General features: G+C 47.1%; 1 protein-coding gene across 2 annotated transcripts in view; it reads left to right on the top strand.

Annotated features, from left to right (window-relative positions):
• Window positions 1-17618, top strand: part of LOC115391373 (carboxypeptidase A1-like) — a 57950-nt gene that overhangs the window by 20000 nt on the left and 20332 nt on the right. Inside the window, exons 1-11 of one of the 2 annotated variants that reach the window (XM_030095596.1) lie at window positions 3197-3268; window positions 10132-10213; window positions 10317-10451; window positions 11157-11261; window positions 13021-13122; window positions 13216-13317; window positions 13402-13512; window positions 13603-13693; window positions 16380-16579; window positions 16677-16761; window positions 17210-17397. In XM_030095596.1, coding sequence (XP_029951456.1) covers window positions 3204-3268; window positions 10132-10213; window positions 10317-10451; window positions 11157-11261; window positions 13021-13122; window positions 13216-13317; window positions 13402-13512; window positions 13603-13693; window positions 16380-16579; window positions 16677-16761; window positions 17210-17397 — 1266 coding nt within the window. In that variant the 5' untranslated portion in view covers window positions 3197-3203. Of the gene's footprint in view, window positions 1-3196; window positions 3269-10131; window positions 10214-10316; window positions 10452-11156; window positions 11262-13020; window positions 13123-13215; window positions 13318-13401; window positions 13513-13602; window positions 13694-16379; window positions 16580-16676; window positions 16762-17209; window positions 17398-17618 lie in introns of those variants that run through there. The other variant, XM_030095599.1, reaches the window with a different exon arrangement.

Here is a 17618-nt window from a genome sequence, read left to right as displayed (position 1 = left end):
GATGCCGTATAGCAGGGTTCCCCAATAGGCGGCCCGTCCAATCCGGCCCGCGAGAGGATTTCAGCACACGCACGCATTGCCCCGGGCCCTCGAGCGGACGCACGCACCCCGAATTGACGGTTCTCCCCCCCGCTCTGCGGATGCATGCCTCCGTCGCCCCCAGCGCCCCCCACCCCCCCCCCACCCCTCCTCTCCAGATCGCGAACCCCAACCCTCGGCCCGCGACTGAAGTGCCCAAAATAAAAGTGACCCGACGACAAGTGTGATTGCCGACCCTTACCGTATAGGCTTGTCCCACAATCGTCAGCTGTATGCAAGCTGCACACGAGAGGAGCTGAACATGGGTTGACACCAGAACTTAATACCTTGCTAGGGTCACCCAGGGGTCACAGATGACATCGGTGGTATGCATACTGGAACTGCGCATGTGCGAAAGCAGCATTCAGTGCATTCAGCACCGCCTTCTGGCAGTCAGGAGGGATGAATAGAATACTGAATACTGAACACTGTTCCAACCTCCATATGAACTGTTTGCCACCTTTTTATGCCAGTGTGGTCAAAGTGTGGAGGCTGATGGAGGCGAACAGGCCGGACTCTATTGCATCCCTTCACTGGCTGCTCAGAGAACCCCTACTCCAAGGGATTCATGTGTCCATAATTTTTCCTTAATAATAATTCAGCATCTACTGCATCAGGCTGGAGAACACCCTGGCAGAGGGACTGGTGGTCCGGTCTGTCCGAGGGACTGGTGATCCGGTCTATCCGAACTGTTGGGGCCATCCTGGATGGGAGTATTCCAAAGAGGACAGAGCACTCCTGCAACAGTGGGTTAAAGGTCAAGTGACACTTCTCATCCTTTTCCTAGACTGGTGATCAAGTCGAACCTTTAAGACTGTGGTACAATGGACCCTCTGCTCAGAGGCTGTGTGTGGATGCCTCTGGACTCTGAATGGGAAAGGGGTGTGTAAAGGCCTTCAGCAGAGAAAAACTCAAAGGAAGAGCAATCACAGCACGGAGAGCCATTCTGGAAGTGAAACCTGAGGTTAAACCAGCCTGGAATGTCATTTATAAACCACCACTGACAAAAACTATTGTAGATTTGCAGTGGCGTGTTTTACATGGGATTGTAGCAGTGAATGTCTTTGTGTCAGTGATCAATTCTTCAGTTCCAGATGGTTGTTGTTTTCTGTTCTTTGAGAAACTCTTCTTCACTGTTTTGTCTATAATTCCAGATTAACCCCACCGTTCAGAGCACTCAGATCTTTATGTAGTCCATTCAAAGAGCACTTTACTGAACTAATATTCATTTTAGGTTTTTCCCACGGGAAGAATAAGAAGAGAAAGGGGAACTTTATTTTTGGACAGGCAAAGATGGCAATTTACTTGAGCAGGAAGGAGAAGATTGAGAGGGAAGGAAGATTTGCTTCTTTACTGATGTTTAAGAGGCTTGTGAAAGCTCACACACTCCTTCAAGACAGGTATTACTCTAAAATGAAGGTCTTGAACACTTTTAAAAAATTCTGGGATTATATGCATTCTTACCTTCTCTAAATAAAGAAAAGTCAAATTAAAGATACAAATGTTAACTAATCTGTTATAACATACATTTACTATTCCAGCAGTGTCAAAACACCAAAGATAAAGCATGCATTTCAAAGTATTTCCTTTGGAATACTTTATCATTTGGCTGCAAACTTGTGTAAACAAACAGACTAAAGCAAATGTTACTATATCTGTTTCAACTCCAGCAAACACATTTTTCAGGCAGTGAGAATTTCTCTTTTGTGGCTGTGGCCACCATTGGCCACCCCCTGGGTCCGCCCCTGCACATTACCAGCATGCGCCAATCTGTTGATAAAGGTAAATTAATTCTATAATAACATTTTTACGCAATCCAATTCACAGTGTTTTACAAGGAAAAACAATCTAAAAACATTAAGCAAACTGCATTTATGGGTAGTTTATCCATGAGTAAAACATTTGATTCGGTTTTTCTCTTGATTTTTCTGTTTGGTGGTCAATCATCATTTCATTGTAATAAAAAATTTCATCAACTGCAAACCAAGGTTTGTCCTGCATTTTGTTGATTTGTATTAGTCCAACTGTGAATGAATTATGATCATTTTCCTGCACAACATCATGTTTGATTTCTGCATGATTCGAATGCAGCTTGGTGCTGCATGTTGGTGTTCATCCTGGCATCACAAACACTGACTAACTGTGCACTGTGTTGTGGGAGAAAATCTTCTGACATTCTCCATCCTTAAATCTTCTGTGCTATCCACTCGTTGAGCCTGGAATACATCGGTCAGATCTCCATCATGTTAATGACATCACGGTAAATGAAATAACACCACCCAAACACAAGACAGTTCACAGTGTTTTACAAGAACGGAAAGACATTCCAACAATCTGCATTGATGTAAGTTTTATCCAAGAACACACAATTAAAGTAGTCATACTTGACTCCTTGTGCTAAAGTAAAGAGAGCGAGAGAGCAGAACACACCGAGACACAGGGTGACGGTAAGAAGCCTGACCTTCCAGCAACACAGGAGACAAACAGGGGAGCTTAAATACACACAGTAGGAGGGGAGACGCTCCGCGATACGATAACTGAATGACTGGAAGAAGCAGGTGAGGGAGAACAGAGACAGCAGGAAGGGAGACACAGAGGATCGAGGAGCAGTCAACAGTTTCTCAATAGAACTTCTTTTCCTGGACACTGTATTTCTAAATATAACCCTAAAACGACCTGACACTGAATCTCACTTATGTAATCAAGCTCTCCATAGCTGGAGTTCAACCATGGTCAGAGTCTGATACTTTCCAAGTGATTCAATTGACCTCAATTCAGTTCAGTTCAGTTCAGTTCAGAGAGAGAGAGAGAGAGAGAGAGAGAGAGCACAGACTACAGGAGAGAGACAGGATATCAGTGATTGTAACTGAATGGAATTTAACTGAGCAGAATCACAATCCAAAAGGCCCCTTTGTACTCATCATTTGTTCACACACTTTGTTCCTCTTTATAAAATTCATAAACGCATGATGCAACTTGTGGTGTGGTGTCTTCAGACGGCGTGGGAAGGAGAGCAGCCGGCATCACGCCTCTATCACTTCTGATCAAGGTTATCGTGGTGGATACGGGAACCTCTGGGCTATAAAGTCGACCTCCGGCCTGCCAGGCTCTCACTGGTGGTCACCATGAAGGGCCTGCTCGCATTCGCCGCACTGTTCGTGGCCGTTCTCGCCAAAGACACATTTGAGGGGTAAGTGGTTCATGTGGGGGGACGTGATCCAGAGACGGGGACTTGAGTCATACACTTGGACTCCAGTTGATTCGAGTCGCTGTTTTGATGACTTGTGATTTGGCTTAAGAAAAAAATGAAAAAACTTGAGACTCAACTTGGATGTGGAAGTTAAAGACTCGGGACTTTACTTGAGACACAATGAACTGAATGACTTGGGTGTTGTTGATTTTGTGTTTTAAGGTTTGATATAAATATAAAATGACTATCAAATAATGTGAGCACAGCTTTAGGACGGTGTAATGATTGGATCAGGACCTTGTCAGTTATGCACTCTGGTGAGAATCCTGGTGTTATCTTTGGTCTTGGCTCTGAGTCCGTGGCCCTACGTTATTTTGTGCAACCGGATCAAACATGGCGGTTGTTATTGTCTTGCAATTAAAAAAAAGCTGCGATAAAATTCTGATGGTGTCAGAAATTTGAGGCAGTCAAACGACTGCTGCTGCGCCCCATGGCAAAGTCTGTTACGTTCACATGTAGAGTGTTTTGTTGAAAAATGACAGACGATAATGAATCCTACAGCAAAATACCCGTACGTCCCAACAAGTTGTTACTTCAAGCTGCCTTTGCAAAATTGGAATCCCATATTCACCTTTCTTTCTGAGCCACGACCAAGTCCATATTCTCCTCCTCCTCCAAACTTCACAAGGCCAAGCATGGCAGTGTCCAGCTGACAGGACACATGTGGAAGATATTCCAGACCTCCGTGAGCCTGTCAGCCTCCAAACAGGAGCTGCAACATGCCGACCTATTGCCGGTCTCGGGAGGGGAAGGCCCGATGGCGTGTTGCCAGCAGACCCACAGGGCACCGGTGTTGTACAACAGGCGTTGCTGGAGGGGCTGTGTGCCAGTCCTCCTGTCCTGGCTGGCTGGGCGACTCCACACCTTGGAGTGGGGGTTCCCTTGGTCTGGCGGGGTTGGGGGTCGAGCCCTAGCAGTCCTTACCTATGACTTCTCCCAGATGTGGACGACCCCACTGGTGGTGTTTCCCATGATGCCCAGTGCCATGCCATGTCTCCCTCTTGTAAGCAAAACAAAAATGGGAGTGTGTGTTTGAATGTGTGTGTGATTTGATTTGATCTGATTTGTGCTGAGATCTGCAGGTATGACATTTTTTCATGCAAAAACCAGGTGATGCATGAACTTCTTTATGATAAATGAATGACTTTACGGCATACTTTTCAGCATTTTGGAATTACACTGTGGATTTCTGACTTGTGATTTACAATGCAGCTATTTCCAGATAAAGCGCCATTCGAATGTGAATTCTACTCCTCGAACCACACTCTCACTATCTCCATGGGGTGTTTTGGAGTTACTAATAAACTTGACAAGTCTCATCTCATACAGTTTTCATTGGCTTTTTCAACCAGCAGCAGATCTTGGTGTGCAGGCAAAACTCGGAACAATACCGGCCGCCCCCACTGCCGCCCTACCCTGAGATTGGGTACTCCAAGTGGGTACAGTCCACCAGGCTGGGTGTTATCAATTGGCGTCCCAGTGCGAGTAAACCAGCACTCCATTCAGGTTTTGCTTGTGATTGTAAGAACTCTGTTGACGCTTCGGTTGCCATGGAGAGCGCAAGCTTGTGAATAATTACATTGAGGTTGACTCACGTATGTTGTTGGCAGAGATTCAGATTGTGTCTTCATCTTGCTGTCCACAAACAGCAAACTCCACATCATGGCCAAAGATTTTTAAATCTATGTCGAACAGTGTAGCAAGTTGCGACTAAGGTCAGTAGTGGCCCGGACACATATGTCATCCCAGAGCCAATCAGAGAGGGGCTGTTGGTCCCACAGCCAATCAGAGGACAGAGAGGAGGGTTAGCAATGCAGGGAAAGTGACAGGAGGCTAAATCTCTAAGCCATGCATCAGAGTCTCTGATAGCTGATTTGCATAATTTCTGTATTGAGTCATGTTACGGCAGCTTTGCAAAGGCTTGAATTGAGGCAGGCAGTTCTTCTGTGTTCCAGAGTCTAGAGACTCTTTATGCTACAGCTCCAGAGGAAGAAACTCAATATATACTTCTTCAATCTCCAGGTTTTACATGAAGGAGGATTATAAATCTAGGATCAAACTATTTTGCAAATTGGACTTTCCCTTATATGGAGGACCGAAATTGCTATGATTGAAAATCCATCCATCCATCCATCCATTTTCTACCGCTTATCCGGGGCCGGGTCGCAGGGGCAGCAGTCTCAGCAGGGATGCCCAGACTTCCCTGTCCCCAGACACTTCCTCCAGCTCCTCTGGGAGGATCCCAAGGCGTTCCCAGGCCAGCCGAGAGACATGGTCTCTCCAGCGTGTCCTGGGTCTTCCCGGGGTCTCCTCCCAGTGGGACATGCCCGGAACACCTCCCTAGGGAGGCGTCCAGGAGGCATCCTAAACAGATGTCCGAGCCACCTCAGCTGGTTCCTCTCGATGTGGAGGAGTAGCGGCTCTACTCCGAGCTCCTCCCTGGTGACTGAGCTCCTCACCCTATCTCTAAGGGAGCGCCCAGCCACCCTACGAAGGAAACTCATTTCGGCCGCTTGTATCCGGGATCTTGTCCTTTCGGTCATGACCCAAAGCTCATGACCATAGGTGAGGGTGGGAACGTAGATTGACCGGTAAATCGAGAGCTTCGCCTTTCGGCTCAGCTCCTTCTTCACCACGACGGACCGATACAACGACTGCATCACTGCAGCCACTGCACCGATCCGCCTGTCAATCTCACGCTCCATCCATCCCCCACTCGTGAACAAGACCCCAAGATACTTGAACTCCTCCACTTGGGCTAGGGTCTCTCCACCAACCTGGAGGGGGCAAGCCACCTTCCTCCGGTCGAGGACCATGGCCTCGAATTTGGAGGTGCTGATCCTCATCCCTGCCGCTTCACACTCGGCTGCGAACCGCCCCAGTGCATGCTGTAGGTCCGGGTTCGATGAAGACTCCTACTCCGGTCATACAAAGACCGGACGGCCCTTAACAAGGGGCCCCGGACTCCGTATTCCCGGAGCACCCCCCACAAGACACCACGAGGGACACGGTCGAATGCCTTCTCCAAATCCACAAAACACATGTGGACTGGTTGGGCAAACTCCCACGAACCCTCGAGCACCCTATAGAGGGTATAGAGCTGGTCCACTGTTCCACGACCAGGACGAAAACCGCATTGTTCCTGCTGGATCCGAGGTTCGACTATCGGTCGGATCCTCCTCTCCAGTTCCCTGGAATAGACTTTCCCGGGGAGGCTGAGGAGTGTAATCCCCCTATAGTTGGAGCACACCCTCCGGTCCCCCTTTTTAAACAGGGGGACCACCACCCCGGTCTGCCAATCCAGAGGCACCGTCCCCGACCGCCACTCGATGTTGCAGAGACGTGTCAACCAAGACAGTCCCTGCACATCCAGAGACTTAAGGTACTGAGGCCGAATCTCGTCCACCCCCGGTGCCTTGCCACCGAGGAGCTTGCCAACCACCTCAGTGACTTCAGCTTGGGTGATGGACGAGTCCACCTCTGAGACCTCAGCCTCTGCTTCCTCCACGGAAGACGTGGCGACGGGATTGAGGAGGTCCTCAAAGTATTCCTTCCACCGTCCACCGCCAAGCGAACTGCAGCCCGAGCGGTTGTGGAGGCAAAAACTCGGGTCTGGGAGGAGTTCGGGGAGGCCATGGAGGAGGACTATCGGTCAGCCTCGAAGAAATTCTGGCAAACCGTCCAACAATATCCCCAGTTGAGGTCAGCAGCTCCCCACCTCCACTGTAAACAGTGTTGGCGGAGACCTGCTTTCCCCTCCTGAGGCGCCGGACGGTTTGCCAGAATTTCTTCGAGGCTGACCGATAGTCCTCCTCCATGGCCTCCCCGAACTCCTCCCAGACCCGAGTTTTTGCCTCCACAACCGCTCGGGCTGCAGTTCGCTTGGCCTGCCGGTACCCATCAGCTGCTTCGGATGATTGAAAAGACATACAGAAATACAAGAATGGCTCAATAAACACCTCTGAGAGGAATGAACATATAGAGTCCAAGTAGCCGTCACAGTCACCATCATCGAACTCCTGGGAGCTGCTGAATGGCAGAGTGACAGGGTGAATTACGGGGCAGAGACTGACACTGAAGAGGGGGGCATGAACTGAAAGGACAGGGATTCCCACATAAGGGACTGGGAGATGAAGGGGTTGGAGGCTTGGGGCAAGGAGTACCTCTTGGTATTCAAAAAGTCTTTTGTTCCACTATGATCAGGTCATCTCGATTATCAAGGAGGTCCAGAATTGTCAAGTGGTCTACTTTCATGAAGCTTTGCCGCAAGACGCACACAAGTGTGTACCAGCTCCACTCGGTGGTGGCCCACGTCTCGGACTAGCCAGTCCGGTGGGAGATGATGTATGTGATGCGGGAGCAGTCCGCTGGCAACGAAGCAGGTTGTAGCTTGAAGTTCAACTCACATTGTTTAAGAATTGATCTGCAGTCCCAATGTCCTGAGAACTGGACAGGATGAGACAGGTACATCAGGGAGCACAGGGCAGCAGGCTGCAGGGTGACAACAGAGTAGGCCAGGGTCCGGCAGCAGGGGCAGTGCTCAGGGCAGGAGGGATGTTGACTTGTTCATGAAGCTGGTGCAACCTCAAATCCAGCGTAGACTCCAAATTTGAGGCTCTCGGTTTTGCTGTGATAATGGGAGAGAGAGTCCAGCAGGTAGGACTCCAGGTTGGTGAGGCGGAGCTCCTGTGCCACCTGTGCAGCTGACACAGGATCTGAGTCAATACTGGCCCATTTCTGGCCAGATGATCCTGTCAGGACTGACAAGGACCCAAAAGCAGATCCATTCATCCGTCCATTATCAACTGCTTATCCAGGCCCGGATACCCAGACTTCCCTGTCCCCAGATTCTTTCTCCAGTTCTTCAAAGAGGATCCTGAAGCTTTTCCAGGCTAGCAGAGAGCCATAGTCTCACAAGCATGTCCTAGGTCTTCTGGGGTCTCCTCTCGGTGGGACATTGCAGGAACACCTCCCTAGGGAGGCATCCAGAAAGCATCCTAAACAGATGCCTGAGCCTCCTCAGCTGGCTCCTCTCAATGTGGAGGATTAGCAGCTCTACTCCGAGCTCCTCCCTGGTGACTGAGCTCCTCTCTGGAAGGGAACGCCCAGCAACCCTACGGAGGAAGATCATTTCAGCCACTTGTATCTGGGATCTTGTCCTTTCGGTCATGACCCAGGGCTGAGGGTAGGAAAATAGATTGACCAATAAATTGAGAGCTTCGTCTTTTGGCTCAGCTCAATAAATTGTGGAAATATACATTCGCCAGTATTAGGGAAAGTTAGGTTTCAGTAAAGTCCTCCATTATTAGTCTTAAACAAGCATGCATCCCCATTAAAGTGCAAATTGAATGGGAAAATGTAGCTTAAAGATTTCATTTCTGTTTCATCATAAAATTAAAATAGTCTCTGGGAAAATCAATCTGCTGATAATTCTCCATTTACTAACTGGTTTTGAATTTTCAAAAACGTTGTTATAGAGGGAAAACGTCCAGAGAGTTTATTCAAATACCTGTAATGTATCATTTTAACTCTTTTATTACAACAAGGATGTCCAACAGTAAGACCCGTGGTCCAAAAATGGCCAACAAGAGGATTCAATGCAGCCCGCCAAAACACCAAGTAACTTATTTCAAAGAAAACAAAGAAATTTCTTAAGAGTAGGGGTATGATGAGACACTCACCTCACGAGATGAGACGAGACGAGTAAATGTAAAGTCTTAACCAAATCCTCCGCTGTCAGTGCAGAAAGCATAGAGTTCCTGTTAGCCGAGGTGTTCAATACTACTTTGTTTCGGTTTTTCCATATTGTCCGTGTCTTGGCTGTCACTCGATTGCCGTTTGTGGCAGGACCATCTTCAGTGCTGATGCCAGTCACTGCCTCCATGGTCCACCGCCACCACCACTGCCACCGCGCCCTGCCTCCACGGCCGCCACCATGGCCACTTCCGCAGCTCGTGTTGTGCTGGGTTATGCATGCAATGTCTGCCACCAGCTGAGGAGTTCCTTCTCCTTCTTGTCAGTTTCTGGCAGAATACGTGCAGCAAAGGTACACTACTGCCCCCCACAGGTCACAAATAGAAGCTTGGATATCTCATAGTGGTCAGATCACTGGTCTGACAGGCTTCTGCCCTGTGGCCGCTAGACAGCTTGTCACCAAACGAGAAATCTCATTATGATTTATTCTCGCGAGATGTCGTCACACCCCTTCTTAAGATTAGCAGAAAGAACACAACACTGAGACCCCAGCAGAGATATTGGTGACACTGTCATTAAAATTAGTAACCAAGCATTAGCCTCGATGTCAGGGTGGGTTTGTAAAAACATGCAAAATTCAACAGTGAGAGACATTTTTTCAACATTTTACTGTTTTGCAGGTTTGTTTTAAACTGGCTTTATGTTGAGAATATAGTCTTTTTCTAAAAGAATTGTTTGGTTTTGCTGTGTAATATGTGAAGGCAGAGGCTTGACACACAGACTGACAGCTGTCATTCTAGACATTCCAACCTGTTGTGCTCACATTTCCTCCTATTTAACCCCTGCATCACGCACCACACCTCCTCACTCCCACTATGTCACCAACCCCGCCTCTATAAATGTGACCTCTCTCACAGCTCACCCAAAATAGTTAAAATATCGACATTTTCAACACGTATGCTCTGTGTCACAACGAAGAAAAACTTCAAAGTTCAAAATTAAAGGTGAATATAGTAGAATTTCAATGGTCCTGTTATAGATGATACAGTTGAACGATTTAAGATGATTGGATTGAAACAATGTGATATAATGTGGTTGTATTTTTGCAGACATCAGGTGCTTCGTATCATTGCGAAGGATGTCCCCCAGCTGTCTCTGATCAAGGAACTGGAGCAGTTTACGGAGTTTGAGGTAGTACATCAAACTCAAACTTGACTCCATATTTTTACTGACATTATTGTATTATTATTGTATTGTATTATCGTTGTTCAGTGTTCTATGTGTGTTCTTTCAGCTGGACTTCTGGAGGTATGTGAACAATGTGGACACTCCTGTGGACATCAGAGTCCCCGCCCACAGCCTGCAGTATGTTAAGCGCTACCTGGAGACACATGACATCGAGTACTCCGTCATGATCGAAGACTTGCAGGTACAATCAGAATCTGGGAAGATGTGACTCTTAATGGACTGTTAGCCTGATCTCTGAGTGGTTGAGTTACTTTGGCAACAGTTATGAGTTGTTACATCCGAGCGTCAACCTATGCTGGTGAAAAATGAAGCCAACATGGAATTATAGAAAAGTTGTAATTCCGATTGTTTTCCAGCAGGGGGCAATGATGGCGGTTTCAAAAAGAGCCCAAGTGCAAATAAACACATTAGAATCCTGTTTTCAGAACATGTTTTGGCCTCTATCACTAGTTTCAACAACCGAGTCGTCTTGACCAGACTCTGACTTTCATAAAAACCATCTGTTGATTTTATTTTATGAGTTAAAGTTTTGCATAAATCGCCTTATCACAGCGCCTCTGTCCAGGCGATGTGGTCAGGTGACAGGCATGACCAATCAAATTTGCATCCAGTTTCAAATATTCAATATGTTGACGTCCTGCTCAAACCCTCAAAACTTCTTTTCAGAACGCTATGGGTGACGTCACGTAACCCTCGTCCATCTTTTATTTACAATCAATGGTTATATCACAGCAGTGTTGCATTGTAGGCTCCAGCATGTTCGGTTCAGTTTTCTACGCCAAAATGAATCAGTTCAAATATTTGTCCCAGATTGTGGAAACAAAGCAGGTAATTAATCGGTGTTATTGATCTGTGATCGACTGTACATGATGACTCTTCTGTGCAGGCGATGCTGGATGAGGAGCAGCAGGAGTTGGACTCTGCTGCTCGTTCCGCTGAGTTCTTCAGTACCGACAGCTTCGACTTTTCCAATTACCACACCATTGATGAGGTGAGCATTCACACTTATGTCCTATTCACACGGGACCTTTGAACCTCTGGGGAATTCTGAATTTCTCCTGACGTCTGTGTTTCTTTCATTGCATTCGCACGGGGCAAGAAACAGTTGTCATTGTTTCGCATGGTACATTGAAATCGGAGTGCAAATTCCCTTTGTGCAAGAGCATAAGAAGAGTACAGCTTTACTTTATTAATCCCAAACTGGAAAATTCTGAGAAACCATAATGAAATCTAAAATAAAACAATCATGAATACGAAAATATACCAACAATTACCATGGAAGCCCTCAAAAGACTTGCGGTTTGTGACACATCCATCTGGGACATGTCCATTTCTAAAAGTTGCATTTCAGTCCAAATATTGTTGCATTACAATTTCTATTGTACAGACATGATGAAATACATTTTATTTTCTCTGTTTTGCCAAGAACAAGGTGCTCCATTACCACAGCCCACAGACAGAGGAGAACTCAGTTTATTCCAGTGATTCTTTGTGCCTTTGCACATTTCTGTTTAAGAGTAAAGATGTACACCAATAAATGACAAACTATCAGTCTTTCACCGGGGACACCACTCACTCTTTGCCTGATTATGAGTGTATAGACTACCTAGTGATTAAATATGATGCACTGACACCCCAAAGACATCCAGATGATGAACCATCCGTGGATGGAGATAACAAAGTCTGTCGACAGGAATGAGAAGGCCTGCCAACAGAAGTGGAAGAATCTTCGTGATCGCTGTCAGGAGAGGGCATTTGGATGCAGAAAGCATGATCCAGCCTTAAAGGTGCATTAAGGAGTTTCTCAACTTTAAAAATACTTATTTTCCACCATAAATATGTTACAAATATTCAATAATGTGTACAATGTGCCCTGACATATTCATTGCTAGTACCTCTAACAGCGCTAAATTGTCACTTGAAAGCTGCAGTGCCGGTCCGGCACCAGAATTGTTTTGCTGAGAATTTGAGATGATGTGACGTAATGCGCGCTCCCGCTGGCCTGATATCCTTAAGTTTCGTTTTGTCTGCCATTACTCATGCTTAGCAAGCAACAACTGAGCAGTACTGAGAATGGATCTTCCAGAAAGTAAGAAAAGACCAGCTTCTCGCACTGCCACAACTCCAGCACAGACCCCACCAGGCAGAAGAAACTTAAATTTTACTTGAGCACTACTAAAAGAGCGAGGAAGGAGTTCCCCTCTTCTGTGCACGTACATGGGCGCAAGCCACAGACACGAGCGTTTCACTAAGCTGCAGTTACGCCCAAGGCCTGCAGGGGCCGCTGTTTCGCATAAAACGAGCAAACTCCTTAATGCACCTTTAAATTATTAGAAATCAACAATATACAGCATGTGTTTCTTTTTCTATAAATAATCAGCAATAAAAGGAGCCAGAAAAATGACATAAAAATGCAGACACCCTACATTAGGAGAACATATGACACTTCCAAGGGACGGGACGGATAGTTTCTAAATTAGGGGAATCACAATTGTGAACCAGAAATGTGCAACAGTTCAAAGAAACACAGAAAGAAGCTTAAATCACCTCTGGCTGTTGGCTGATCACTCGGGTGCACAGCGTTGGGGAGTGCCTATTCCTCGATAACTCAATGTCCACCAAAATAATTTTGGCTTCCTTCAGGCCAAATGAAAGATAAAAAAATCATGAATGAATTATGACGATATCTTAGGGAAAAGAAGTGAAAACATCTAAAAAATAAGCTGGAAACAAAACTCTCTGTGGTTCAGATCTACAGCTTCCAGGACCAGCTGGTGGCTGAGAATCCCAACCTGGTCAGCAAGATTGTGATCGGTCAGAGTTACGAGGGACGTGACCTGAATGTGCTCAAGGTAGGAAGAACTCAGCAGTACACAAAAAAGAAAATGAAACATGAATGTGTGGTTAATGAGGTCTCACTGCTCTGTTTCCTTCGTCCATCTCAGTTCAGCACCGGTGGAAGCAATCGTCCCGCCATCTGGATCGACACCGGCCTCCACTCCAGAGAGTGGATCACCCACGCCAGCGGTCTCTGGTTCGCCAAGAAGGTGTTCTGAGAGTCCTGTTTTCATTCTGTCCCCACAGAAGCAAAGATCTGCAGGTCTGAACATACGTGTCCTCTGTCTCATTAGATTGTGACCGACTACGGCCGTGACCCCGCTCTCACTGCCGTCCTCAACCAGATGGACATCTTCCTGGAGATCGTGACCAACCCTGATGGATTCGTGTACACCCACACAAGCGTGAGTGTCTGCTTGTAACATCTTTCAGCCATACACTTGTTGATGCTTTGGTGGATCTGTCATGACCTAAAGCTGATGTGATGTTTACAGAACCGTATGTGGCGTAAGACCAGAAAGCCCAACAAGGGTTCCAGCTGTGTCGGTGTGGATCCCAACAGGAACTGGGATGCTGGTTATAGAGGTGAGGTCTTCTTGTGTTGTTAAACTCTTCAACCCTGGTTCCATAAGTATTTGGACACTGTGAAATCAATTTGGAACATCATGGCAATGTCAAAATGGACAAATTATTTAATTTTAAAGTGAAAATGTGAAGTTCCAATAAATATTGAAAGAGTCTGACCTCTTGAATTCCAGGCTGTTTGTTGGACTTCAGCTGCTCGGTGGTTCAGGGTCTCTTGTCTCCGGGCTTTGTTGGAGAATTTGTTGAATATTTTCAGTTAGTGACAGTTTACTTATTTCCTGGGCCAGAGCAAGGCCAGAGTGAGCAGCGTTTCATCAATGGCTGGGGCCATTGTTATATATGCTCTCTCCCTAACAGCTGAACAGCGATTATCTCACCTCACCTTTCTGATCGGCTCCAAAATGAGGCAGAACCTGGCGAGAGCCAGGAAAACAAAAGACATTGCTGACTTAAAGTTGGTTAAATTTCGGCTGTGTTCGAAACCGCATACTGCCTACTACATACTGCCATAGCCATACTGTCCATACTGCATACCTACTGCATACTCAGTCCATCAGACTGCAAAGCATTTACACTATAGCATACTACATAATAACCCACAATGCATTGCACTCCTCCCCGAGCCGAAATCGACCTGCTAAAGCTGATTTCACTTTAGCTCTAAACTCTTCAAATGTATAACTTTATCGAGATTTTTTTTAAAATTAGGCAACAAAGTGGTGGTTTAGAGCCCGAGTGTGTCGTTTATTTGTCCGAATACCAGCCGTTTATCATTTTGTTTGGACGAATTCGGCGAAATGTAAGCCAGCCGCGGTGAGCGGCTCCAGCACGGAGGTGTCAGAGAAGCAGAGATGCAGGAGAGAAGCAGAGCACACACGAACCCCGGACCCGCCACGGGGGCCCCCGCCCGGCACGGCGCCCAGCGCCGTGGCCGCAGCAGTCGGTCCCCCCGACCCAGCGGCCCAGCCTCCAGGCCCGGTCGGGCTTTGACGGCAGGCGGCGGATCACACCGCCAGCCGCCCCCGCCACTCCGACCGGCTCCCCGCCGACCCGCTCGGCAGCTGGACCGACACGCGCGGTCTCACCCAGCGGTCCTACGGAGCGGGCCCGCCCCGGGCGTCGCACCGAGTCGGTTCTGGAGGTCCTGCGGCAGACCCCCTGGTGCAACGCACCACCCCCAGCGGCGGGCCCGCCGGCGAGCGCAGAGTTTCTCACACCCTCCGGGGCCAGACCCAGATCACGAGTAAAGCCCCCCCGCCCAGGCCGCCCGACCCCCCACACCCGCCGACCGCCAGGCGGCGCAAGCTCTGTCTGGCGCAACCACTGTCTGGCGCAACCGCTGTCCGTCGCGTTGCATCTTGAGTAATTTCAGTATGAGTAGTAAACACACGATGTATACTCGATGTATACTCAACATTTCTGGCGAATGCAGTATGCATCCGGGAGCTTCTCGCAAACTCAAAATTGCATACTGCAAGTGTAAACGCTCTGCATACTCAATAAGTTAGTATGAGTAGTAGGTAAATATGCGGTTTAGAACAGCCTTCATGTTCAGTGGTCAAAATGTGGACTCCTGGGGAAGTGCAGGTGCTCAGTGATAGATGCTCAGAAGACAATAAATTGCAATTGTCTGTGATTCGCTGTCAACTGGCTACTAGGACGGGACTTCCAGTTTCAGGCCACACCAATCAAATGAGTCGGATGTCTTTTTTGCCTGTCTTGTCCGTGTTCCTTTCGAGTGACAGCACCCCCAAAAGAGCAACTGTTGTAATTGCATGATGTTGTCCATGCATTTGGTGTGCTCTGTAAAGTGCACTTTGAAAGTGAGCCGAACCAAACGAAAGTGACAATTCTCAGCTCCCAGCCTCCCCAAGAGAACCAAATCCTGGACTATCCTGGCTTGAAAGCAGCATAAAGCCTGAGGGTTTCACATGTTCAGGTTAAAATAATGACAAACGAGAAATTTGGTTTCTAAGCATTTTCATTATGTATTGTTGGGTCAAAAAACCTTGTACTTTATTAGTACCTACTCAGCCGTGGTTCTAGGCTAACTGAGTTGAGTCTAAAATGTGACGTTGGCAGATGAGCTCCACTGATTGGCCAGGACGCAATGCCACGAGCTGAATTAGGAGAGCAGCTCGCCTATAGAAATTGTTTTGAAATGCAATCAAATAATGAATGATCACACTCAGAAATGGATGTACAGAAATCAACCCAGTGGAGCAGCGAGGTGCAGACACTTCTTCTGGTGTCCAATGAGAGGATCCAACAAGATTTAGACAGAGTGACCCGCAACGTGTTGCAGAACAAATGACGTCAATGAAGTTTTTGGTAGCCTCACTATGATGACTCCATCTACGCCGAGGTCGTACTTTGTTGTAGTGGAAAAAAAAAAAAAGACTGAGACTGAGTTGAGTGAAGTAGTGCTGGAAATGTGTAATGGCATGGCACCTATAGTCTCATAAACTACTGCCAGAAGTCAATACAAGCTGTAGTTTTGCTACTTGAGACCCATTCTATCTTTCTGCATTGAATTGTTTTGCGTTTAGATTCCAATAAAAACAGGACTGTCTGATAAATCATTCAGTAAATCTATCAGGTTTCTCACTACTTAACCACACTGACATGATCCATAGATTCTTATATGAAGAATTAATATTGACGTTTTGCTCTGTGTGCCATTTAGGTACTGGTTCCAGTGGTAACCCCTGCTCTGAGACTTACTATGGACCCAGCGTTCACTCCGAGTCTGAGGTCAAGTCCATCGTGGACTTTGTGCAGTCTCATGGCAACCTGAAGGCCTTCCTCTCCATCCACTCCTACTCTCAGATGCTCCTGTACCCCTACGGCTACACCTATACTCCTGCCAAGGACAAGGCTGAGCTGGCATGTTCAAAAACCCTTCTACGTGCTTGAGAGATGGCACTAAGATTTATGGATCTCCTCTAAACTTCTTCTCATGATGATGTCTCTGTCTCTGCAGCATGCTCTGGCTGAGAAGGCCGTCAATGACCTGAAGTCCCTGTACGGCACTTCCTACACATATGGCAGCACCATCGACACCATCTGTGAGTCTCTGCAGGAAACTAACCAAAGACAGGCAGTTAAATATGAGTCCTCATGTTTCACTCTCACGTCAGAGACTCTTTTAAGGAAAGACAAAATCAACACTGATTGTCTTCTTTGATCCCATTTGTGAAAGCTTAAGGCGTGTTCCTACAAGTCCTGAGGTGGAGCGCCCATTCAGAGCCATCTCGTCTCCATAATGTTGACGTAGTTAAACAATGAAAATGTTCCATCCATTTTAATTCGGTCAAATACAAGATCTCTTAGGACAAATATGACAGCATCAATCAATAATATTTTAGGGTTATAATTAAATTTAGTCATATTTTAGTGCAGGACTCCTTCACCCATCCCTGCAGCCTCCTCTACTTGTGTTTTCCATCAGGGTAAATTTTAAGACGCGTCCTCTGCAGTCACTCAGGTCACATTTCTCTTCACCTCTTCCTTCAGACCCGGCCAGCGGCGTTACCAGTGACTGGTCCTACGACCAGGGCATCAAGTACTCCTACACCTTCGAGCTGAGAGACAACGGACGCTACGGTTTCGTCCTGCCAGCCAATCAGATCCTCCCCACTGCCCAGGAGACGTGGCTGGCCCTGCTGACCATCTTCAGTCACGTGAACAACAACCCGTACTAAAGTGTGTGTGTCGCAGTCCAAGGTGCTGTCACCTGGGGAGCTCCACCTTCACCACTGAGATCATCTTCATCATCTTCACCCTCAGTGGCTCCTCACACATCCTGACCACCACACTAATAAACCAGCACGTAAAAAACAAAGGCTTCTCTGTGGCTTCATTTCCATTCCAGCTGCAAGTCGCAAATGTTGAATAAAAACGACACTATTTCTAATTTGACCAC

Source organism: Salarias fasciatus, chromosome 7 (genome assembly GCF_902148845.1).
Source record: "Salarias fasciatus chromosome 7, fSalaFa1.1, whole genome shotgun sequence".
NCBI lineage: Eukaryota > Metazoa > Chordata > Actinopteri > Blenniiformes > Blenniidae > Salarias > Salarias fasciatus.
The sequence above is the reverse complement of the archived record's forward strand: the minus strand, read 5'-3'. Positions and strand labels throughout refer to the sequence as shown.